Below are 23123 nucleotides of genomic sequence, written 5' to 3'. Positions count from 1 at the left end.
GAAATATATACTACACAATGTCATATTTTGATTGGCTGTTCTTACTAAAAACTTTTGAAATACTAGAAACTACGTCTTATCGATTAGCCAATCGATACGTTCGATGAATTTGTCGTACATCTTTTTTTTTGTCTAAGGAAACCGCTCTATTCTTGATATATTTATGGTTATAGTCTTTGCTTTCTTTTAACCTCTAATTTCAATCTATAAATCTATACACGTGAAAATATCCATCGTGGGTATGATGAATATTTCGATGAAAGTCGAAAATATAATTAATATTTAAGAAATCTCTAAAAGCTTAAATCTAGCGCATATAGGAAAATTAATAATTTTTCAATTTGATAACGTAAAAATTTAAGAGTGTCGAAAAGTGAATCATCAGAAATTAACAGAAAAATATTAAAATTAAGACCGTATGTATGATTGCAAAGAATCAATATATAAGCTTAAAAATCAAAGAAAAGATCAACGAATATTTTTTTCAGTAAGTTTGTAGGAATATAGAGTTCTTAATAAAATTTTTTTTTCAGTGTTTGAAAAAATGACCAGATATGCAAGAGCAAGAGGATCTAAAGCATCAAATGAAAAGTTGCCAAATGAGGCCACACCATGGCATATAATGAAACAGCAAATAGAAGAAAATGGAAGTAAGAAACTGTTGGAGAAAAAGAAATCGGCAAAAGAATTATTAAAGGATCAAAATGATGCATTTGACAAAAATATTAATAAAAACGTTAATCACAATTGGGCAGAATTTGATGATAATGGATCTAAATCTGATGTAAAAGAACATAAGAAGTCAAAATCAAAGAAAAATCACATGAATTTCACCGAAAACTCTGTAAATGATATCATACCCAACAATAATCATGCAAAAACAGAAGATACAATTGAAACAGTAGATAATAGATCAGATGGATTTTCTAACAAAATAAAACCAGATATTAATAACTCATATTTATCATCTAGTGAAAAAGAATCAAGAATTTCACAAGATGATAAGAATTCAAATTCTTTTATATTAAGTAAACGACAGAAGCGAAATCGAAAGAGAAAATTGGAAACATCTAATGACAAGTCTAAAAAGTTTAAAAAAAATATATCAGATAAAAGTGGTAAAGTAGAAGAAAAAAAAATTAGGGAAAGAGGAGAATACAAAAGGAGAAAACCAAATGTTGGCATTACTAAAATGATAATTAATGGTGTGGAAATTGAAATTGTTAAGTATGATGGATTTCCTGTAAAGAAGGAAGATGCAGAAAGATTGACAGAACTTAAACAAACATTGATATTAAAGGGTAAATATATATACGCACATTATATTAAATATGAATTTGTTTTGATGCTAAAAATTAATAAAAGAATGTATTAAAGTATACATATTTAAGAATTTATATAGAATTCAAAAGAATTTTGTTTAAAAAAATTGATGAGAACTGATAAAAACATATTTAAAGTTTATATGCTATTATCATTGATTTTGAATCATAACACAAACGAGTCACATGGATCAATTATTTCAATTTTTCTTCAGTAATTTTTATCATAATTTATTAGTAATTTCTATATGAGAAAACACAAAAAAACTAATTAAGGATCTAAAAATCTAAATAAATCTTAGAGAATTTTAATTTTAATAAATAAGCTGTTTACAATTACTATTAATATACTATTATTTCTATTATTAAACAATAATATATAAAATAAGTATGAAATAAAATATTTTATTATTATTTTATTATTATATTTTATTATTATTATTTTCAGGCATACCAAAATCTGAAGTGGATATGGCGATGAAACTGGAGAGACGCAAGGCCGAAAAAGCTTTGACGCGCATTAAAAAACAAGTTTGTTTCAACTGTCGCAAATCTGGGCACAATCTGTCGGATTGTCCTGAGCTTGGTCGCGATGAAGCCTGTACTGGCATCTGCTTTAAATGCGGTTCGACAGAACATACTCATTTCGAATGTAAAGTCAACAAGGATTCTACCTATAGATACGCTAAGTGCTTCATCTGTCGCGAGCAGGGACACATTGCTGTGGAATGCCCTGATAATCCAAAAGGAATTTATCCCCATGGTGGTTGCTGTAAGATTTGTGGAGCTGTAACACACTTAAAGAAAGATTGTCCTGATTTGATAAATGGTAAAGAAGAGAGTACCATTACAGTAGAGAAGATAAGTGATTCCGCTATAGAATCTTTACAAGAAACTATAAAGAAGAATGACGAGGGCAATAAATTGCCAAAAAATAAAATAATCAAATTTTAGATATATTGATATCTTTTTTAGATATTTATGTGATATCTTTATAACATACAACAGATACACACAAACTTATAATTTTATTATCTTTTCTTATTGATAAAAATATATAAAGTTTTTAATTACTTTTGATCTTTAATAAGAATCTTTGTTATTATTATCACTTTGTTATTATTAATTTATGTATATTAAAGTTTGGAATTCCTTGTATTCAAATACAATGTAAATATGTAATGTATGTGTATGTTTTTTTTATAATGTAACAAATTATCATATATTATGCTATGCATTATATAATTATATATATATATATATATATATATATATTGAAGAAACGGGATAATATAGTAGCTTTGTGTAGGAGCAATCGATTAATAATCAACCGGTATAAATTGATCTATAAATGCAAATTTGAAAAAAGCGATTCGCCTACTTATAACTTATATCATTCCTAAAATAATTTATTTAATTAATATTCACACAATTATTCTTTATGAGCGTTTTAATCATAACATTTTAATTGAAGAAATTCATACATGTACATATGATACATAGTTTTGTATAATTTTTTAGAATCCAAACGAATGGTTTATTTAGATCGATGTCATCGATAGTCTAACATATTATAAGTTATTAAAAACTAAAGGTAAATATGAAACTTTAAGAAAATATCAAAGTGAATAATAAAATTCTTTCTATTCTTCATATATGTATAATATGAAGTATATACTAAATGAAATTATTTGATACTTATAATTAATGTCACTAAGATATTTAATATTCATAATTAAACAAGCTGCAATATTGTAGATGTATGTAGCATATATATAAAGGCTCTTTAATATACAATCATAAAAACAAGAAATTTATAAAAGTCTAAGTCACAGTGTTTATTGCACATATCTTGATTAATATATTTATTTAATATAAATATATATTTATAATATATATTTATTATTAATATATTATATCTCCTTGAAACATTTATATATTTGTACTATTATTAATCGAGATACAATGCAACGGTTACAACTTAAGCTCTTATAAGTCCTTGCTTTCTCTGTGATTAAGTAAGTTGTGAAAAAGAAGATGCAGATAAATAAAATTTCTACAATTATTTTAATTTTGTCTTCTATATATATTATTTTGCAAATATAACGAATTATTTCTAAAAATATACGACATGTAATCGATAAATTTATAAGATAAATTCACAAAATGTTTTACTACCTTTCGGTATATATTTTGCTATGACACTGTGTGAACTTATTAAGCGCTAATGCAATTGTACTACTAGGTGAATATGTAGTGCTATCGCTTTTTTTTACAATATATGATTTATTACATTTGAAAATGTTTTTAAAAAAAGAACTCTTGATTATTGCTAATCACAACTGCTTCTTTTTTCTTGGTTAAAATTATAAAGAAATGCAATATTGAAAAATATTCAAAAAATCAAATTGCGAATTTTTCTTCCATTATGTGTAAATTCACACAGCTTAGCAGAAACTTTAAAGCACAATAAAATCATCTTTATAATATAAGTGTACAATGTCATTTTTCTTTCAGATAGAAATTGACTCTGATAGAAAGTGACTCACCTTTACTTACTATATAGCTTACACTACCTTTAAAATGATTTATCATTTAAAAGCAAGTTCAAAATTATTTGTCGTGAATTTTCTGTAAAAAGTATTTAATGGATGATTTGAAAATTCAGAACGATTTCCAAAGATTTGTTTGGACAAACCAATGCTCATATTTTGTATAATAACGTCTTTGGTAGCAATACTCGTATTGTACTATCTCTATTTCTATCCAATTCCCATAAACAATAGTGACAAATGAAAATTGCAATACAAATCACGCAAACACACCTGCTAGGTAGCTTCAGCTTTATGCGCTGATTCAATTATTTCTTTTAAACATCGACCGAACTCTTCGATAATGAGACGTTGCGACGTCTCGTCGTCGAGCATATTACGCTCCGCCTCATCTGCTTGCGCCATTAAACATTGACAGGTTATTTCTACCACTTTGTCCGTCAAAAAGTTGAATGGTTGTCTGTAAAAAGCAAGAAACGGATACACATATAACGTATAGAATACGAAGAACGATCGAACTAATGTACATATACACACATAATGTTTCAACAATTTCTATTTTATAAATTTTATTTTACGATTCAAATAATTTATTTATTCATTTTAAGGTTTCCGACCGCTCATATTGCAACCGTAAAATTATAATGTTAGAAACAAAAAATCAAATAATTTCTTCACACTATATATTATTTAATTTTAAGAATTAACTTCTTTTATATGTCGCAATTCGATTCTTTTAGAATAGCAATGCCATTTTCAATTAGCTAAAGAAAATAAATATAATAACAATAAATATTAATTAAGCATTATAAGATTTGTTTTTGTTGCAATAGAAATTATATGCAGAATTATAATTTATTCATAAATAAGTAACAACTAAAAAAATAATTTTCGGCATATTTTAAATCAAATTATAAAATTATATTTAAAAAATCTCGTTTCACACTCATAATACAAACCTTGTACCAGTATTAGACACTGCCGGCGGTCTAAAAGCCATCTCTGACAATTGTAACTGAGCTTTGTTTAAACTAAGTTGAGTTGTTCTGACTTCGGTCGTTTCCGTCAAATCCTTTAAAGATTTTTTTTCCAATATTGGATCTTCGATATTGCGACAACCTATACACTTACAATTACCGGAGCATGGAATTTTGGCCTAAAAAACAAAGAAAAAATACAATTCGCATATATATATATATATATATATATATATATATATATATATATATATATAAATATAGATACATAAACTATATTCAAATATTTTTGATTCTTATTAAATAAACAATTATTAGACAAACATTATACATTAATCCAAAATAAAATGTAAAAATACAATGAAAAAAATAAAAGATTAATTATGTATTTTGTCAAACTACCTGCATTGATAGATTAGAAAAGAAAAACATACAAACATAATTAGCCCGTCATTTATTATTGTTTTTTATAAATATAATTATTGGACGACATGGATGATTTGTTGAAAATACCTCGTAACATTCACAATAATTCTTAAGACAGCCACTACGTTTGCAATTGCAACCTTTGTTGTGTCTTCTTATATCATCACCAGTTTCACGGCCTTTTCCAATTTTAGGACGGAAGGCATTAGGATTGCGTTCTAGACAGGATTTAATCGCGCGTTGTCTTTCTTCCTCGTTCCCAAGATTGTTTGAACAATTGTTGCAGTTGCACATGTGACAGAACTCGCCATTCGCAAAACAATCGCAATAACTGCAACAGAAAGATTATTCGCGCCGATTTTACACAAATATTATAAATTATAATTATAATAAGTTATTTATAAATTAAAACGTAAGGAACTACAGTTAATTCTATTAATTGTTTGATAGATATATTATTTTTTAGTAATATTGTAATATATTTACTTCAATTAATAGTTTTTATTAATAATTTTTCCATAAAGAATATAATGTATATTTGATGAATATTTAAAGATGCTTCAAACTGTCATATATAATCCTGATAACAAAGGAATGTGATAAAATCCAAAGCCTACTATATATAAAAAATATTAATGAATATATATAGTCAAGCAAAAAAAAAACGTTCAATAAAAAATAGTTTATAAAACAGTTTAAAAAATTATTCAATTTTGGTTTACATACAATTTTTAAATATTTTGTTGAAATTTTTATGCTTTAAGAAAATGCTTACAGCTTAAGACACTGTGACTTTGTGCAATTGCATGGTTTTCTTGGCCTAATACCATTCGGCTCAACAGTATTATAAGTCCCTCTTTGAGAATTCTTTCCATCAATCACACATAGAGTTGCTGTAGAACTTTGTGAACTTCCTAGAAGACCTGGTGCCGCTTGAGACTTCAATTTTCCATCATCTGTTGACTGCTTTGACAGAAGATAGAAATATATTTGTACATAGATATAGATATATAGATATAAATTTTTGCAAAATTTTAAATCAAAAAGACATATGCACATGAGATAATATAAATTTATAGGTCATTAATACTATATAAACAACTTTAATTGTTAAGCATATTTTATTGTGAACACAGACTATTGACTAAACATTTCTAAATATTTTTCTATCGTGTTAATTGAAAAACATTCTATATATTTACAACCAAGAATATTTAAAATTAAAATAATATTTACAATATTAAATTATCTATGTTTAAAATTTTTAAGATTTTCTCACATGAAGTATCATGTGTGAGTCAGTTATATTTTATGTGAAGATAAAAAAATTGAATTAAAAATTTCTCTCTATTTTGAAATCTCTTATATCTTCTATTTTTAAATTTATAGTATTATATCTTTCTCAATTTTTAAATATTCTAATACTTGAATGTGATTGTATAGAATTATTTGAATAAATTTTGTGCAAATGTAATATCGCAAACCTTTTAATTAATATAACATAAAATATTAAGTAATGTTCACGATAATTCGATCTTCGACATTTTTGCCTCACAAAAGCGAAATTAGATATAAGGTACATAAATAGATATTGAACCTGTTGCTGAATATATTGAGCAGGAAGAACGACGATGTTCCCGACGCTTGGATTAGCCGACAGAACTGCCTGTCCCGATGCTAATTGACTCAATGCTGATGCGGGAATTGCTACTGCACTCTTCGACTGATTGCTAACAGCTGTCGCAGCAGCAGCTGGTATGAGCAATTTTTGACTGCCACTTGTCAATGTTGCTTTCGGCGCGACAGTTCTCAGAGATTGATTGCCAGTATTTAATGGCACAACCTAGATGAAGACAGAAAAAAACTCATTTGTATAATATATTATCCTATTTTAATATTAATTAGAATAAATTTTTAAAATGTTATGTGCATGAATCATAACAAAAATAAAGCATTTTTAGTTTTAAAGAAACATGTAGAATATAAATAACAAAAAATAAAAATGTATACATAATTTTTGTCTCCCAAAGCCTTTTTAATTCAAAATTAACATTGGGTTTTCATATACCTTTACAATCTGTTGTTGACTTCCTACTTTCTGACTGATACTTACAGTCTGAAGAGTTGTAGCAGGCTTTGATTTGCTTACAGTAACGACATTGGTAGTTCCTGTTGAAGTACTGACTAATCTTACATATTGCACCTAAAAAGTAACATAATATAATGTGTATAACACACATTCAAATAAAATTAATGAATAAAATGTAAAATAATATACTTGTCTTCCAGGCATCTGAATTTGATGAACTTGATTTGATCCAGTTACAATGTTTTGGTTAGCAGGTATTCTAATCACTTGGCCACTTCCAAGTACAGTGCCAGATTTCAAAGAACTCTAAAAAAAAAAAGAAGACAAAATTTCTTTCAGTATTTATAATTTATATTGCCATTTTAATATAATATGATATAATATATATTTTATAAATAAGTTAAAATTTTTGACTTGCTAAAATTGAAATAATAAAGAGATATTAATAAAGAGACGAGTTTTGGTTTGTTTTTTCAGAAAAGTTCAACCAAAACTATTAAGACCAACACAAATTTTTAAGCACAGATGTTCAAATAATCTTTCAACCTGTCTGATGATGACTTTTTGCGGACTTTGCTGCCCAGATGATTTGGATGAAATAAATGTGGATTGCTGATTCGAAGATTTAGCTTGAATATTCGTAATTGGCGCAGGTAAGATTTTCGTCGGCATTGACTTTGCGGTATTGGTAGGTACTATGGTCACCTTCGATTGCTGTGATGTCGAAGACTGTAGCAGCTTATTCAATATCATACCCTTTGAAAAGATAAATATAACATATTATTGCCTAATCAAAATATTTTTTTTAACAAGTTATATTGTATAGTGCAAGAATATATAACATACCTGCTTCTGCGAGGACGATGGTAAAATGTGTTGCACCTTATTGGTAGAGAGTATACCCATTTGTTGAGCCTGTGCTAACGTTATAGTTTTTGTTGGGCTTGTTATACCATAACTAGAAGAGCTATTATTGAGAAATTTGATTCCTGAGCTCGGCTGATTTTCACTTTGAGAACTCGTAATAAGAACTTGATGAGTACCAGCTTGTGATTGATTTCCTGTCAATATCATCTTTGTATATACCTGTGAAATTTATCAAAAGATAAATTTATCTTCAGATTTCGCGAAAGATATTAAAAAGATAATATCTGTAAAATTGTGTCATCTACTACAATACAATTTTTTTATTTATAAAGATCTCAAATTCTACACAATATCTTACATTACGTCGTTGTTGGATATTCTGTGTTGTTCGTTTCAGTGTTGGCTGTGTTATCTGGAGATTTTGCATGTTATTAATTGTGATGTTTCCTGAGGCACTGGTTGTCGCGATAGACTTAGCAGACTGAGTCGATCTTAATTGAACGACGCTTCCATCTGCGGATTTTCCAGTTATGAGAGTCTGAGCTAAAGATTGCAACTGTTCTGCCGAAGCTGTTGGTGGATGCGATATCTTCAGTATTTGGCTGGTGCCCTGTCCGCTCGCAGGCGACACTATCATAATTGATTGGCTCTGCGTAGCTTGGACATTCGGTTTTACCTAAGAAGAAAGAAACATTAGCAGAATGTAATACTCCAGTCGCATTCCAATAATACACTACAATCGCAAAAGATATAAAGTTATTACCTGGACAGCCGATGCAGGCACTCTTTGTAGAGTAGGTTTCGTTTGGAACACGACATTTTGGTTGCTCTGATTGGCCGTCGTGTAAATATGTTCGGCCTGCACTTGCTCAGAGATCTCAGTCATCTCCACATCAGGTACTATTGTTTCAGTCTCAATGTTTCGCTCGATTGTTATGCGGTCATCGGCCGCTGTCATAACTTCCTCCGCGTTCATACATTCAAGTTCCGCTTGAATATTCGCGAAGGTGTCGAAATCAGTCGAAGTATACTGTTCATTATTGTGGGACAAGCTTAATGCACTAAGATCATTGTCACCTAGTGTATGCGAATCCAACGCTAAAGGCTCCACCAAAGCTCTTGCATTTTGTCCCTTATTAGTGGACATGATGATGATCCCTGATTGAAATAAAGAAAATAAAATAGAATGTAATTAAAATAAAAATTTTTTTTATTTTAAATATATATTATTTAAATATTTTATAATATTAAAATAAATAATATCATATAAATAATATCAATAACATACAAATAATTATTCTCTTACAATAAAAATGTACAATAAAATTTAAAAAAGTAGTGAAAATTCTATTATTATAAAATAATGCAAATGTAAAAAAATATTCTCTGACTAGTACTGTAATAAATATACAATATGCTCACAACAGCATAAAATAATTTAATATAAGTTAAAATATATTTATCTATTCACAGAACTCTTCATCTATTTATAAATGATTCACATAAATATTGAAAACCTACCTATAATCTATAATCAATATAAGTAGCTAAATATATGTATAAATTTTATTATTGAAAGTTCATACAATCTTCAATGAGAAGTTTAATTCTTCCAACGCGACTTATATCTTCTCTATTCAAACAATTTCTAATTCCGAATTTCGAGAAAAAAATACATTCCAAATCCGACACATTTATATTTTGAAGAGTGGCGGGAATGGATAATTCGTCGATCAAGTTCATCAAATGAAACTCGGAGCGAAGTAGATTCGAACATGCCGAACGATAGATTCGAAATACGTCAAAAAAGACGAGTTCGAAGCGCGAAGTCGCGCTGGAACATCAGCGCCATTTACAAGGCGGAACGCGCCATTTTTGCGAAGCGAATTTTCAAGCGCACTCGCGCTTCAATTCAATTTACAGATGTCGAATCGCGCGCGAGCGGGAGCGAGTCCCGACATGACTCCACGTTCAAGGGCAGACGAAAACGTCCGGGGAGATCGACGACGGCGCGAAGCTGGAATAATAAACGCGAGACATAACCTCAAAGCGTTCGAGTTGAAGAATGAGCGAATAAATTGCCGCGCGGCAACAGGCCCCCCCGGGATCAGCGTACGGTTCGTGAGAATCCACGATTCAAATTCCTTCTCGTATGATCGAGTCCAACGGGACTATCGGAGAAGGACGGAGGGTAAAGGCCCATATATTCGGCTGGGCTGGCTATACGTACCTGCGCGTTCCTTCGATAGCTCGAATTGTTCAAAATCACGCGCTCACCATTGCTGGCCCACAGTGCACCGCTGTTGCGTCCGAAAATTGTGCCGAGGAACACGACGAGCCTTCTTCCGCGCGAGATCACGCGTGACCTAGGATTCGCGTTAATCGAACGACGGTACGAATATATTATCACGAACTTGACGCGGTTTGTTGACACACTTTGCGAGTCGTGAGAATGACATTTCTCGCGCTTACGCGGGCGAAGATTGAACGAGTCGGAGAATGAGCCCGACAATAAGATGGGAAACTCTTCTCTCGTTCTCGATAGGAACCGCGACGCTATTTAGTGAAAAAAAAAAAAAACAACGGAGAATGAAAAATTAAAATGACCGCCGTGCGCGGGCGCTTTGTTTAAATCGGTCAGCGCAAATTTTTATTTATAATATATCAGTACGAAAGAAACATAATCAAAGATAGTGTTATGTTTATTTTATTTATTTTTTTTTTTTTGTTATATATATATATATATATATATATATATATATATATATATATATAAATATCATATTTGGTTATCAAAAAAAAAAATTTAGGGACTTTAGTAACCAAGTGCGTGATATGTGTTTATATCTTTATATCTAGTTTCTTACTGAAAAGCTTCTAAAGAATGCGTTCCGTTTCACGCATTGAGCGCATAAGATCGTCTGAAAATCTATAGTTCACGTAACATATAGATTTCCAAGCGATCTATGCGCTCTATGCGTGAAACGGAACGCAACGCAAGTCTGTCGAAGATCTCGATTGGCTGACAAATGGAGAATTTCTAATATTTTCATCGGGATTCTAGAAATTCTCTATCTGATAGCCAATCGGATGATTCTCAAGCATTTTAGATTATTTTCGACTATTGAGCAATCTCTATAAAGTTCACATAGTATAGAGTTTATTGTTTCCGAAAAAGCCGACAAGCTCTCTTCCTAACCATTAAAGTTCGTGCCAGTCAATGTGCGTGTTCAATTCAGTTCAATTCAGTTCAATTGCAGATTGAATAATTCAATGTTTTGTTAAATTATCAACTTATTGAAGTATATTCTGCGCACTACAGTAATTTCTCATCATATTACGTCTCATTGAGGAAGGCGGTCCAACAGAGAAGAAAAAAAAAAGAAAAGGTGTGTCGTCGCCAGCTTTTTCTTCACGATGGACTCCATTCCGAGGACGCATAAAGGTTTCACACCTACTATACATTTCCCCTAATTAATTTTTTCTTATTATTGATTCATAAATACAATTTAAAATAATATTTATACATATAAATATAAATAAATGTATATATGTATGTGTGTGATATATATATATATATATATGAATATATATATGAATTTTGTACAAATATAATTACATATATGTTGCAGATATTGAAGCACAGATAAGAGAAATACAATCAAAGAAGAAGGAGCTTTTAAATACAGCATCTGAGAAAGAACAAGTTGCTTTGGGAAAAACTGGTTTTTACGATCAAGATATCTATGATGATAATAAATTTGATGGCTATGTTACATCAATTGCAACCAACGATGAAATTGAGGTATTATTGACAAAGATTACAATATATTTTTAAATATGTATAAGTCTAACAGTAAAAATTTATATATCAACATTTTTTATATTTTATTATTTATTTTTTAAATAAAGGTTATTATAAAATAATAATGAAGAATAGATCAGAAAAATATAATTTGTACAAAGTAATTTTTCTATGTGGTAAAATATGATATAATATTTTGAAAATGATATAAATTTGTTTTGTATGGACAGGACTATGATCCATTTGCGGATAAACGACTACCCACCGTAGCAGATAGAGAGGAGAAAGATTATGATCCGTTTGCAGATAGACGACGACCTACCATAGCTGACAGGGAAGATGAGTATAGGCAAAAGAGACGTAGGATGATTATCTCCCCTGAACGTGTTGACCCGTTTGCCGAAGGTTAGTATAACATTTTTGTAATTTGAGCTGGTTGACAAATTGAAATAGTGAAAAAGTGTTTAATGATTGGAAAATCCAACAATTATATGTTGTATTAAATATCTATGCAATTAACATATTCAATCAATTAACTTAATTAACATTGACTTCTTTCAATTACAGGTGGTAAGACACCTGACATTGGTTCTAGAACATTTTCTGAAATTATGCGGGAACAAAAGCTCAAAGATGAAGAGACAGAGGTATATTAAAATTTAAATAATTTCTATAACACATTTACACAAAAAATATATAACACATTTACAGAAAAAAGAAATGTATTTATATATATATATAACAATATTAGAAATAAATATATAATCAACAAAACTTTTATGTCTATATTTTGTATTTTTATATTTTCTTCTAGTTGAGAAAAAGATTAGCAGAAAAAGCTAAAGATGGTACTCTGAAGGCCAATGGCGAACCTAAACCAGCCCCCAAAAAGAGAGGCCGTTGGGATCAGACAGATGATACTCCAGTACAGAAAAAGTTATGTGGTACTTCAGCGACACCCACATCTTGGGATAATGCGGATGTATGTTTGTTACATTATTTTTATATTATTTTAATTGTTTTATTTAAATCTATTGAATTTAATCTAAAAAAAATCTGTTAATACTTATTGATTTAAATCAGTATAATCTAAATTTTTTTTCTTTCTGTTTATTATAATTTTTTATTTTATAATTGTTGTAGGTAACACCAGCTGCCGTTCGATGGGACGAAACTCCAGGTCATGGTAAAGGGGCAGAAACCCCTGGAGCAACTCCAGGAGTAAGTACAAGAATGTGGGACGCTACGCCTGCTCATGCAACGCCAGGAGCTGTGACTCCGGGAAGAGAGACGCCTTCTCACGAAAAAACTGTGACGAGTCGAAGGAATCGTTGGGATGAAACTCCAAAAACTGAAAGAGGTATTTATATAATTTCAAATTATTACTTATGCTAATTATTGTTTTCTTTATAAGTAATAAATTATTGATTAATTATATACGTTTGTTATTTCTATTAAGTAGTGATTTTATATACTTTCGATTGTTAAATTTAATATTAGAAACTCCCGGACATAACAGTGGATGGGCAGAGACTCCGAGAACTGATCGTGTTGCTGGAGACTTAATACAAGAAACTCCAACACCTTCAGCGAGCAAACGAAGAAGTCGATGGGATGAGACGCCATCGAACCAAACCCCAGGCTCGATGACACCGCAAACACCGGCAACGCCTCTCACGACGCCTCATCAGACAACAATATTGACCCCAAGTGCTACTACACCAACGGGACCCAAGGCAATGGGTCTGGCTACTCCAACTCCAGGACATTTGATGTCCATGACGCCCGAACAACTGCAGGCTTATCGTTGGGAACGTGAGATAGACGAGCGAAATAGACCTCTGTCGGATGATGAATTGGATGCACTATTTCCTCCTGGATATAAGATCTTGCAACCCCCAGCAGGTAAGATACCCAAGATATAAAGATTAATTTTAGTATATGTACTACTGTTTGATATTTTAAAAATATAGATTTCAGAATATTAAACAATTAGAAATTTAAAAACGAGTGCTTACATGTTATTTTTATTTTAGATAGTTGATTATTTATTGTTTAGTCAATTAATAAGTAATAATTGGTCACTTAATGCTTGTGCACACATGCAACTAAATAGCAGATATAACTTGTTTATCTGTAACTCTATTAAAAAATTGGAAGAGGTAACTTCATATGTGTTTGCATTTTAAAGATCCAAAGAAGAGAAATGAGATGTAAAATACAATACTAAATATATTCAATTCAACATTCATTAAAATAATAATTTTTTTAAGTCATATAAAGAATTATTGTATTATATCTCTTCTGTTTTTAAACAAATCTTCACTACTATTGAAGGAGCATAATTTATGTAAAGAATATATATTAATTAAAAATATTGATTGAGAATTACATATGAGCACTAGCTTTAAAATCTCTAAAGATAGATCTTAGGATGAAAAAAAATTTTTTAAACGTTTATTTGAACATTTCAGATTTAATTTTATGTTTTATATACATCACTCTGTATTTTTTCAGGATACATACCTATTCGTACACCTGCTAGGAAACTTACGGCGACACCCACGCCTATTGCTGGTACACCTCAAGGTTTCTTCATTCAAACTGAAGACAAAAGCGCCAAGTATGTAGATAATCAACCAAAGGGTAATCTACCATTTATGAAGCCTGAGGATGCACAGTACTTTGATAAATTATTAGTTGATGTAGACGAAGAAACGCTGAGTCCTGAAGAACAAAAAGAAAGAAAAATTATGAAATTGCTTTTGAAAATTAAAAACGGAACTCCACCGATGCGCAAAGCCGCATTGCGACAAATTACTGACAAAGCGAGGGAATTTGGCGCCGGACCACTCTTTAATCAAATTCTTCCTCTTCTCATGTCACCGACTCTTGAGGATCAGGAACGTCATCTCTTGGTCAAAGTTATTGACCGCATTCTGTATAAACTTGACGATTTAGTACGGCCGTATGTGCACAAGGTAATTACTTTTGTCGTTGCATCATAAGTCAACTATTTATTTATTTTATCTTGTTTAATTGTTATTATCAAAGTGTATTATCAATGTTTAGATTTTGGTTGTCATCGAGCCTCTATTGATTGACGAGGACTATTATGCTCGCGTTGAAGGCAGAGAAATTATTTCTAATTTGGCAAAGGCTGCAGGACTGGCCACAATGATTTCCACAATGAGACCAGATATCGATAACATCGACGAATATGTTCGTAACACAACAGCAAGAGCATTCGCTGTTGTAGCATCCGCTCTCGGAATTCCTTCGCTTCTTCCGTTCTTAAAAGCTGTTTGTCGCAGTAAGAAATCCTGGCAAGCGCGACACACTGGTATTAAAATTGTACAACAAATAGCTATCCTGATGGGCTGCGCTATTTTGCCGCACTTGAAGAGCTTAGTGGAAATTATAGAGCATGGTATATAAATTAATAGATATATAGCTTTATCATAAAACTCTTTCTCTAATCTTAATTTTCTTTTTTCTTTTAAGTTATAGATACACAATTAAAAAAAAAAAAAAAATAACCATGACACGAAATATATTACAGGTTTAGTAGATGAACAGCAAAAAGTACGAACAATTACTGCGTTGGCCATTGCCGCACTGGCCGAAGCAGCGACGCCTTATGGTATTGAAAGTTTTGACTCTGTGCTAAAACCACTTTGGAAGGGTATTCGTACGCATAGAGGAAAAGGATTAGCAGCGTTCCTAAAAGCTATTGGTTATCTTATCCCTCTCATGGACGCAGAGTATGCAAACTATTATACTAGAGAAGTGATGTTAATCCTTATACGTGAATTTCAGTCCCCCGATGAAGAAATGAAAAAAATTGTGTTAAAGGTAAGAGAATTATTTTATTTATCATATTAATAATCATACATAATTTACATACATGTTTTATGAATTAATTATATTGTATTTTTATATATATTCAAAATAGGTAGTCAAACAATGTTGTGCAACCGATGGTGTAGAAGCTCAATATATAAAGGATGAAATTTTACCTCACTTCTTTAAACACTTTTGGAACCATCGCATGGCATTGGATCGTAGAAATTATAGACAGGTAAAATGGACAAATCATTGAAAAATTTTTCTTTGTAATTTTAGAAAAAACTTAATGAATTTTTAATAACAAAATGAATAATATAAAATTACAGCTTGTGGATACAACTGTAGAAATAGCTAACAAAGTAGGTGCATCAGAAATTATTAACAGAGTAGTGGACGATTTAAAAGATGAAAATGAACAATATAGGAAAATGGTGATGGAGACCATCGAGAAGATTATGGGTAACTTGGGAGCGGCAGATGTCGATTCGCGTCTAGAAGAGCAGCTCATTGATGGAATTTTATATGCCTTTCAGGAGCAAACGACCGAGGTTTGTTGAATCCGATATCTCTAAATATTTAATAATCTATTTAATACAGAACAAGTAATTTAAACAAATTTTATTCGTAGGATGTTGTTATGCTAAATGGTTTTGGTACAATTGTAAACACATTGGGTAAAAGAGTAAAGGCGTATCTTCCTCAAATATGTGGTACAATACTGTGGAGATTAAATAACAAATCTGCAAAAGTCAGACAACAAGCTGCAGATCTTATTTCACGCATTGCAGTGGTTATGAAAACTTGTCAAGAGGTAAGAAATGCAGACAATATTTTTTATTTTGTCATCTATAAATTTACAAAAAATGAAATATATGCGATATTTTTAGGAAAAACTTATGGGACATCTGGGAGTCGTTCTGTATGAGTATTTAGGCGAGGAATACCCAGAAGTTCTAGGTAGCATTTTAGGAGCATTGAAAGCAATTGTTAATGTCATAGGAATGACGAAGATGACACCACCTATCAAGGATTTGTTGCCAAGGCTTACACCCATTCTGAAAAACAGACATGAAAAGGTAAAATGCATGCATATCTTGAGCAATTTACTATAGCTTTATATAAAACATAGTGTTGAATAAAATAAATTTCTATATAAATGTTATAAAAAATAGATTATACGTGACATTTAGTGATCTTTGTTGAGTTTAATATATTATTTTGTTACAGGTACAAGAAAATTGTATTGATCTTGTAGGCAGAATCGCAGATCGAGGTCCCGAATATGTTTCCGCTCGAGAATGGATGAGAATATGCTTTGAATTGTTGGAATTATTAAAAGCACATAAAAAAGCTATTAGAAGAGCGACGGTGAACACTTTTGGTTATATTGCGAAAGCTATTGGGTAAGCTAAAAATAATTTAATATTGTTTATATACAAATGTATTTACAAATGTTTATATACAAATGTATGTTTTTGTGTATAATATAGCATTTTCTTTTTTTTTTTAACAGTCCGCATGATGTGTTAGCGACACTTTTAAATAATTTGAAAGTACAGGAACGTCAGAATCGTGTTTGTACTACGGTTGCTATTGCCATAGTTGCTGAAACTTGTAGTCCCTTCACAGTATTACCAGCATTAATGAATGAGTACAGAGTACCTGAGTTAAATGTACAGAATGGAGTGTTAAAATCTTTGTCATTTTTATTTGAATATATTGGTGAAATGGGTAAAGATTATATTTATGCTGTCAGTCCATTGCTAGAAGATGCACTTATGGACAGGTAAGAGATGTACAAATAATATATTAATTTTATTGCTTATATGTTACTCCTTTATCGATTTTTTCTATAATAACATATTTAGAGCTAGATTTGATTTTATAAATTATTTCTAATATCATTTCTGATCTTCTAATCTTTCTTATGATTTTCAGAGACTTGGTGCATAGGCAGACAGCTTGTGCCGCAATTAAACATATGGCATTGGGCGTTTACGGATTTGGATGTGAAGATGCGTTGATACATTTACTGAATCATGTATGGCCCAACGTTTTCGAGACCTCACCACATTTGGTTCAAGCGTTTATGGATGCTGTAGATGGATTACGTGTTGCGCTTGGACCAATCAAAATTTTACAATATACATTACAAGTATGTAATTATAACTGCGTATTTATATATATATATATATATATATATATATATATATATATATATATACATATAATTTTTTGATTTTGGTAAATATTAAAGATACAGACATTATTTATAAATATTATATTTTTCTTTTTGTTATAGGGTTTATTTCATCCAGCCCGTAAAGTTCGCGACGTTTATTGGAAGATATACAATTCTCTTTACATTGGTGGTCAGGATGCTCTTGTAGCTGGTTATCCTCGTATCATGAATGATCCAAAGAACCAATACATAAGATACGAATTAGATTATGTATTATAATAAACAACATTTATATAGTTGGCAAGAAACACAATGATTACATAATAATTTATATTGATTATTCCCATATAATAAGATCACTCTTATTATGTGAGACCGATTTTTGAAAAAGTCATTCTAAACTGTACTAATATTAAAACCTGATGCTGTATAGAGGGTTTTTCATTCCAGGATATCATATTGTATTTAATTAATAAATTAGGTCATCTTTGATTGATGAAATATTGACAAGTTAAATTATATTTGACATGGATGACTGAAAATTTATTATTTTATGCTCTGTAAATGAATATTTTATGATTATCTATCATATGATAAGGATAATCATATATGTATGTATGTTTGAATGTATAAATTGATATATCCTTTTTTTTGGAATTTCTTTTTCTTGATAAAATAGGATTGTATTGGCTATACAAATTTGTTAAGTTAGGAAGAAATTTCTTTTTTTAGTTTCTATGTTTTTTATTTTTATATCTAGGCATTAAATCTCTTTGCACTCTATATTTCTAAGATTTCAGCATTTATTTTTTCATAAAAACTAGAACACAAAAATTAGAAACTAAAATAGAAACATTTGCTTTTCTAATATGTTACATTTTACTTTTTATCTACAACTTTTAAATTTTGATATTATATAATCTAAATATTGTATTTTTTTACAGGAAAAAAATTCAGTAATGTAATCTTTCAATCTTGACATGTTCATTACGTGATGATTATGAGAAATTGTTATTTATTATAGTACAATGACAATCTTATATTTTTTTCATACAATCCGCATAAGTGTTATTTATTTTTAATAAAATAATTACAGTTCGATACTTTTATTATCTTATGAATGTAAATATTACAAAAAAAAACTTCATTCATAATATTAAAATTTAATTATATATATTATAGATCTGTTTTAATAATATTGTTTAGGAAATGTTTATGTCATGATCGTGTTCATCAAAAATATATACTTCTGAAATTTATTTTATGCGGTGAAAAAATTATTTTTATTATATGTATGGAATATATACAATATGTATTTTCCATAAAAAATAGAGAAAATAAAGATTTGTATTTCGATTGGTCAATCACAAATATTGCAACGCCAAACGAAATGTATGTGCTTTGCATTTTTTGACACGTGATTGGCCGATTTCTATACGTACGTATTTATATGATTTCTTCTGGACTTGGCATTAAATGCGAATGTGACAGAACTTTTACATCTTGGACATTTCACTGAAAAACTGCCTTAATGATTCCAAATTTGCAATTGACATCATTCGTGTCTCGCGTCATCATTACTCCCGTAAGGGTGTGGCGTAGGGCAAGTTGCAAAATCTGTAACACATTCATAGAGTTCCACGTTCATTTTCATAAAAGGCCATGTTACATTCGTCGAGATCGGATTGGCTGTCTTGATTTAAAATCTGACAGAAATATGAATGTAACAATTGTATGACAATCACATACGTGTAATCCCTCGGCATTATCTGTTTTTAATTAATTAATGAATAGTGAGTAAATATTTTTTTGTTAACTATTCGTTTTGTAGATACGTTTTATGTTGATTCATTAATATCTCGAGAAAGTAATTTCAATTATATATTTTAAATAAAATTATACATTTGTGATAATTAAAATAACTAAGTTGTAAATTAGACATTATACATTAAAAATTAGTAGATATAAGTAAAAGAGGATTAAATTTAAATAAATATTATTTAAATTGATTGATATATAATTACAAATATAATATTTTATAATGAAGAAATTAAATATTAATATAGTGTATTAATTTACATAATTTTTGAGTTTTTATTATTAATTTTATTAGTTTCTTAATTATGTTCCAGTGCTATAAATTTTTACATTAAAGCAATGATTAATTGCAAGTGAATAAATAAAACAAGAGGTGGAAATATTTCTTGATGTTCAAACGTATAATTGTTCTCTTCTGTTAAAATATGCCAGGGTAAGTAGTATCTTTTCAGAAGAAAAGGATATTTAATTAAAAATAGACTTGTTAAACTTAAGTTAATGTTATGAAATGTTTGATTTATTTTCATTGTTTAATATAATTAATAATAGGCATTTAAAAGAAATTTATATAATGTATGATATACGCAGGGTTACAGAAATGTCATTGGATCATATGTTTTGCTCTCGCTGCAGAGAAGGTTTTGCCGCGCATGAAAAGATTGTTAACTCAAATGGCGAATTGTGGCATCCACAATGTTTTGTGTAAGTATGTACATATACATATATATATCCTTTTTTTGATTCAGTTTTTGCAGATGACACTTAGAGAAGAATTTTTTTAAAAAAATTTATTTTTCTGTTTCTCAAATAAGTGCTTCAAAAACATTGGTTTCTTTGCTATTTTATATAATATCCAAAGATTATATTATTTATTTTATGAATTGAATCTTATGGAGTGTTGTTTTATTTTGACAGATGCGCACAATGCTTTAGACCATTTCCAGATGGAATCTTCTATGAGTTTGAAGGATACAAGTATTGCGAACATGACTTTCATGTTCTGTTTGCCCCATGCTGCGGCAAATGTGGTAAGCTAATTTTAAAGGTTTGCACTTAATTATTCCAACATATGTACTTATATTAAGATAATTATTCTAAGATAGTTGTGTGTTAGAGAAGTATAGATTATACTGTACATAAATATGCTTACTCGAACTATTGGTTTTGTGAGTTTAGGTGAATTTGTTATTGGCCGTGTGATTAAGGCAATGAATTCAAATTGGCATCCACAATGCTTTCGCTGTGAAGAGTGCAACGGTGAATTGGCAGATGCAGGCTTTATCAAGTGTCAAGGCAGAGCACTATGTCACACATGCAACGCTAGAGTGAAAGCTGGCGTGCTCGGGAAACACATATGCCATCAATGCCAGTATGTTCTGTTTTTACTCTTGCATAAATACTTGATAAAGAGAAACATCTTAACAATTTTCAAATTTAAAGAAAGAAAAGAAAGTATTTTTAGTAGGTTTATTTTTCACGATTTCCAGTGGAGTAATTGATGACAAGCCTTTACGTTTTCGTGGCGAACTTTATCATCCATATCACTTTAACTGTACAACATGTGGTGTAGAACTCAATTCTGAAGCCAGAGAAGTTCGTTCTCGACCTGGGTACGCTGCTAATGAAATGGTAAGATTATATGGATTGGATATTTTAATCACTTTAAAAAAATATATAAAAAAATATATGAATATATTTATATTTCTAAATTTATATATACAGAAGATGTACAAGAAAGCAAACAAAATAATTTTAATCATAATTGTGCTAAAAGTTTGATCATAAATTTTAAGCAATCTATAAAAAAATAACTATTCTGAAAATTAATAATTGCAATGTACAAAAATATCTTTTATCAATAAACACATTCATAGTCTAATATATTAATAATCAATTTTGTTATGTAGAACGAATTGTATTGCTTACGATGCCATGATAAAATGGGAATTCCAATTTGTGGTGCGTGTCGGCGTCCCATTGAAGAACGCGTAGTAACTGCGCTTGGTAAACATTGGCATGTAGAACATTTCGTATGTGCAAAGTGTGAGAAACCCTTTCTAGGCCATCGTCATTATGAGAAGAAGGGTCTCGCATATTGCGAGACTCATTATCATCAGTTATTTGGAAATCTTTGTTTTGTCTGTAATCAAGTTATTTCTGGAGATGGTATGTGATATACAATGATGATGCATTAAAGATTAGATAATCCAAATAAATGGATGAAAGTTCATTAAGAAAAATGTTATTTGCAATATAATCGCGTTGTCTTACTTTTTTGGACTTTTAATTTATTTTCACTCTCTTTAAACATTCTGCGCTGTAATATATAATATTTCTTTTTTCCATTAATATTTTGAACTTTTGCAATTCTTTCTTCATTGAAGTTATATTGAACTGTGATGTCAGAAACACTAAAAAATACAAGTTCTTTTTGTGTTATTTTTTTGTGAGCATTGATAATATTTCTAATCTAATACAATATCTTTTCCAGTTTTTACAGCATTGAACAAGGCATGGTGCGTCCATCACTTCGCGTGTGCATTCTGCGATCAGAAAATGAATCAAAAGACAAAATTTTTTGAATTCGATCTAAAGCCGGCGTGCAAGAAATGCTATGATAAATTTCCGCAAGAATTGAAGAAACGGATGCGACGTATGTATGATTTGAATCCTAAAAGGCTTCCACCAGTGTAAACGCAGATCCTATTCTTCTGTATAAATCTATAAGGTCGATCAAATATTTTGCGTTTACAGTGCCTTATCCGCTTAATATATTAACAAAAAATATATTTAATCTTTATAAATATATAAATATATTTAATCTTTTATATTGCATTGTAAGCTATATGGAATGTATCAAAGCTATCTCCATTCTATAGCTAATAAGTACTTTGATATAGTATTATTATAATTATTTTTAATGTAACTTATAATCAAGAAACTATTAATGTTCTAAATATTCTTCTCAGTTTGATATCTGGGTGTAAGAAAAAGCGTGCAATAGTTTTGAAACATCTTGTATAGCCAAGATACAATGCTAATTTATATGTTAAATGTGCGACAAGTAATAGCAGATATTTTTGATTAAATTGTAATATATACTGTATGTGTAGCTCACTCTATTTAAATATTTTTAAACTTATTTGTATTATTGTTATATATTTAATACTAAATATCCAAACAAATCCTGATATCTAAAAAACAATAGTTTTATACACACACACACACACACATAT

At 29.8% G+C, this 23123-nt stretch overlaps 4 protein-coding genes across 5 annotated transcripts; 3 read left to right on the top strand and 1 right to left on the bottom strand.

Moving 5' to 3' along the window:
• Positions 1-195: 195 nt before the first annotated feature.
• LOC126855275 (zinc finger CCHC domain-containing protein 9-like) lies at positions 196-3393 on the top strand. The gene is made up of 3 exons (XM_050602749.1): positions 196-416; positions 534-1301; positions 1771-3393. Exons 2-3 carry the CDS (start codon positions 545-547, stop codon positions 2274-2276), a joined length of 1263 nt encoding a protein of 420 aa, XP_050458706.1. The 5' UTR covers positions 196-416; positions 534-544; the 3' UTR covers positions 2277-3393.
• Positions 2950-10728, bottom strand: LOC126855274 (protein lin-54 homolog). Of its 2 annotated transcripts, none has more exons than XM_050602747.1 (12): positions 10464-10728; positions 8997-9391; positions 8592-8909; positions 8213-8452; positions 7913-8122; positions 7556-7672; positions 7346-7480; positions 6875-7120; positions 6053-6243; positions 5365-5608; positions 4834-5030; positions 2950-4334 (listed from the first exon to the last, which is right to left on the bottom strand). In XM_050602747.1, exons 2-12 carry the CDS (start codon positions 9378-9380, stop codon positions 4151-4153), a joined length of 2466 nt encoding a protein of 821 aa, XP_050458704.1. In that variant the 5' UTR covers positions 9381-9391; positions 10464-10728; the 3' UTR covers positions 2950-4150. The 2 variants fall into 2 exon arrangements, with proteins under 2 accessions (XP_050458704.1, XP_050458705.1); XM_050602748.1 differs by having other exon boundaries at positions 6053-6240.
• A 671-nt stretch (positions 10729-11399) lies between these two features.
• Positions 11400-18717, top strand: LOC126855277 (splicing factor 3B subunit 1). Its single transcript, XM_050602751.1, has 18 exons — positions 11400-11678; positions 11866-12038; positions 12269-12443; positions 12606-12685; positions 12853-13020; positions 13182-13398; positions 13539-13943; positions 14556-15019; positions 15111-15468; positions 15601-15893; positions 15994-16119; positions 16214-16435; positions 16516-16698; positions 16775-16963; positions 17115-17290; positions 17401-17673; positions 17826-18042; positions 18190-18717. The coding sequence occupies exons 1-18, from the start codon at positions 11651-11653 to the stop codon at positions 18346-18348; spliced, it is 3906 nt and encodes a 1301-aa protein (XP_050458708.1). The 5' UTR covers positions 11400-11650; the 3' UTR covers positions 18349-18717.
• Positions 18718-19624: 907 nt separating this feature from the next.
• Positions 19625-23029, top strand: LOC126854997 (LIM and senescent cell antigen-like-containing domain protein 1). Its single transcript, XM_050602255.1, has 8 exons — positions 19625-19862; positions 20202-20320; positions 20476-20589; positions 20803-20915; positions 21064-21256; positions 21375-21516; positions 21795-22053; positions 22379-23029. The coding sequence occupies exons 2-8, from the start codon at positions 20313-20315 to the stop codon at positions 22579-22581; spliced, it is 1032 nt and encodes a 343-aa protein (XP_050458212.1). The 5' UTR covers positions 19625-19862; positions 20202-20312; the 3' UTR covers positions 22582-23029.
• The last annotated feature ends 94 nt before the right edge of the window (positions 23030-23123 follow it).

This window comes from Cataglyphis hispanica, chromosome 15 (genome assembly GCF_021464435.1).
Source record: "Cataglyphis hispanica isolate Lineage 1 chromosome 15, ULB_Chis1_1.0, whole genome shotgun sequence".
In the NCBI taxonomy this organism is placed as follows: Eukaryota; Metazoa; Arthropoda; class Insecta; order Hymenoptera; family Formicidae; genus Cataglyphis; species Cataglyphis hispanica.
The sequence above is the reverse complement of the archived record's forward strand: the minus strand, read 5'-3'. Positions and strand labels throughout refer to the sequence as shown.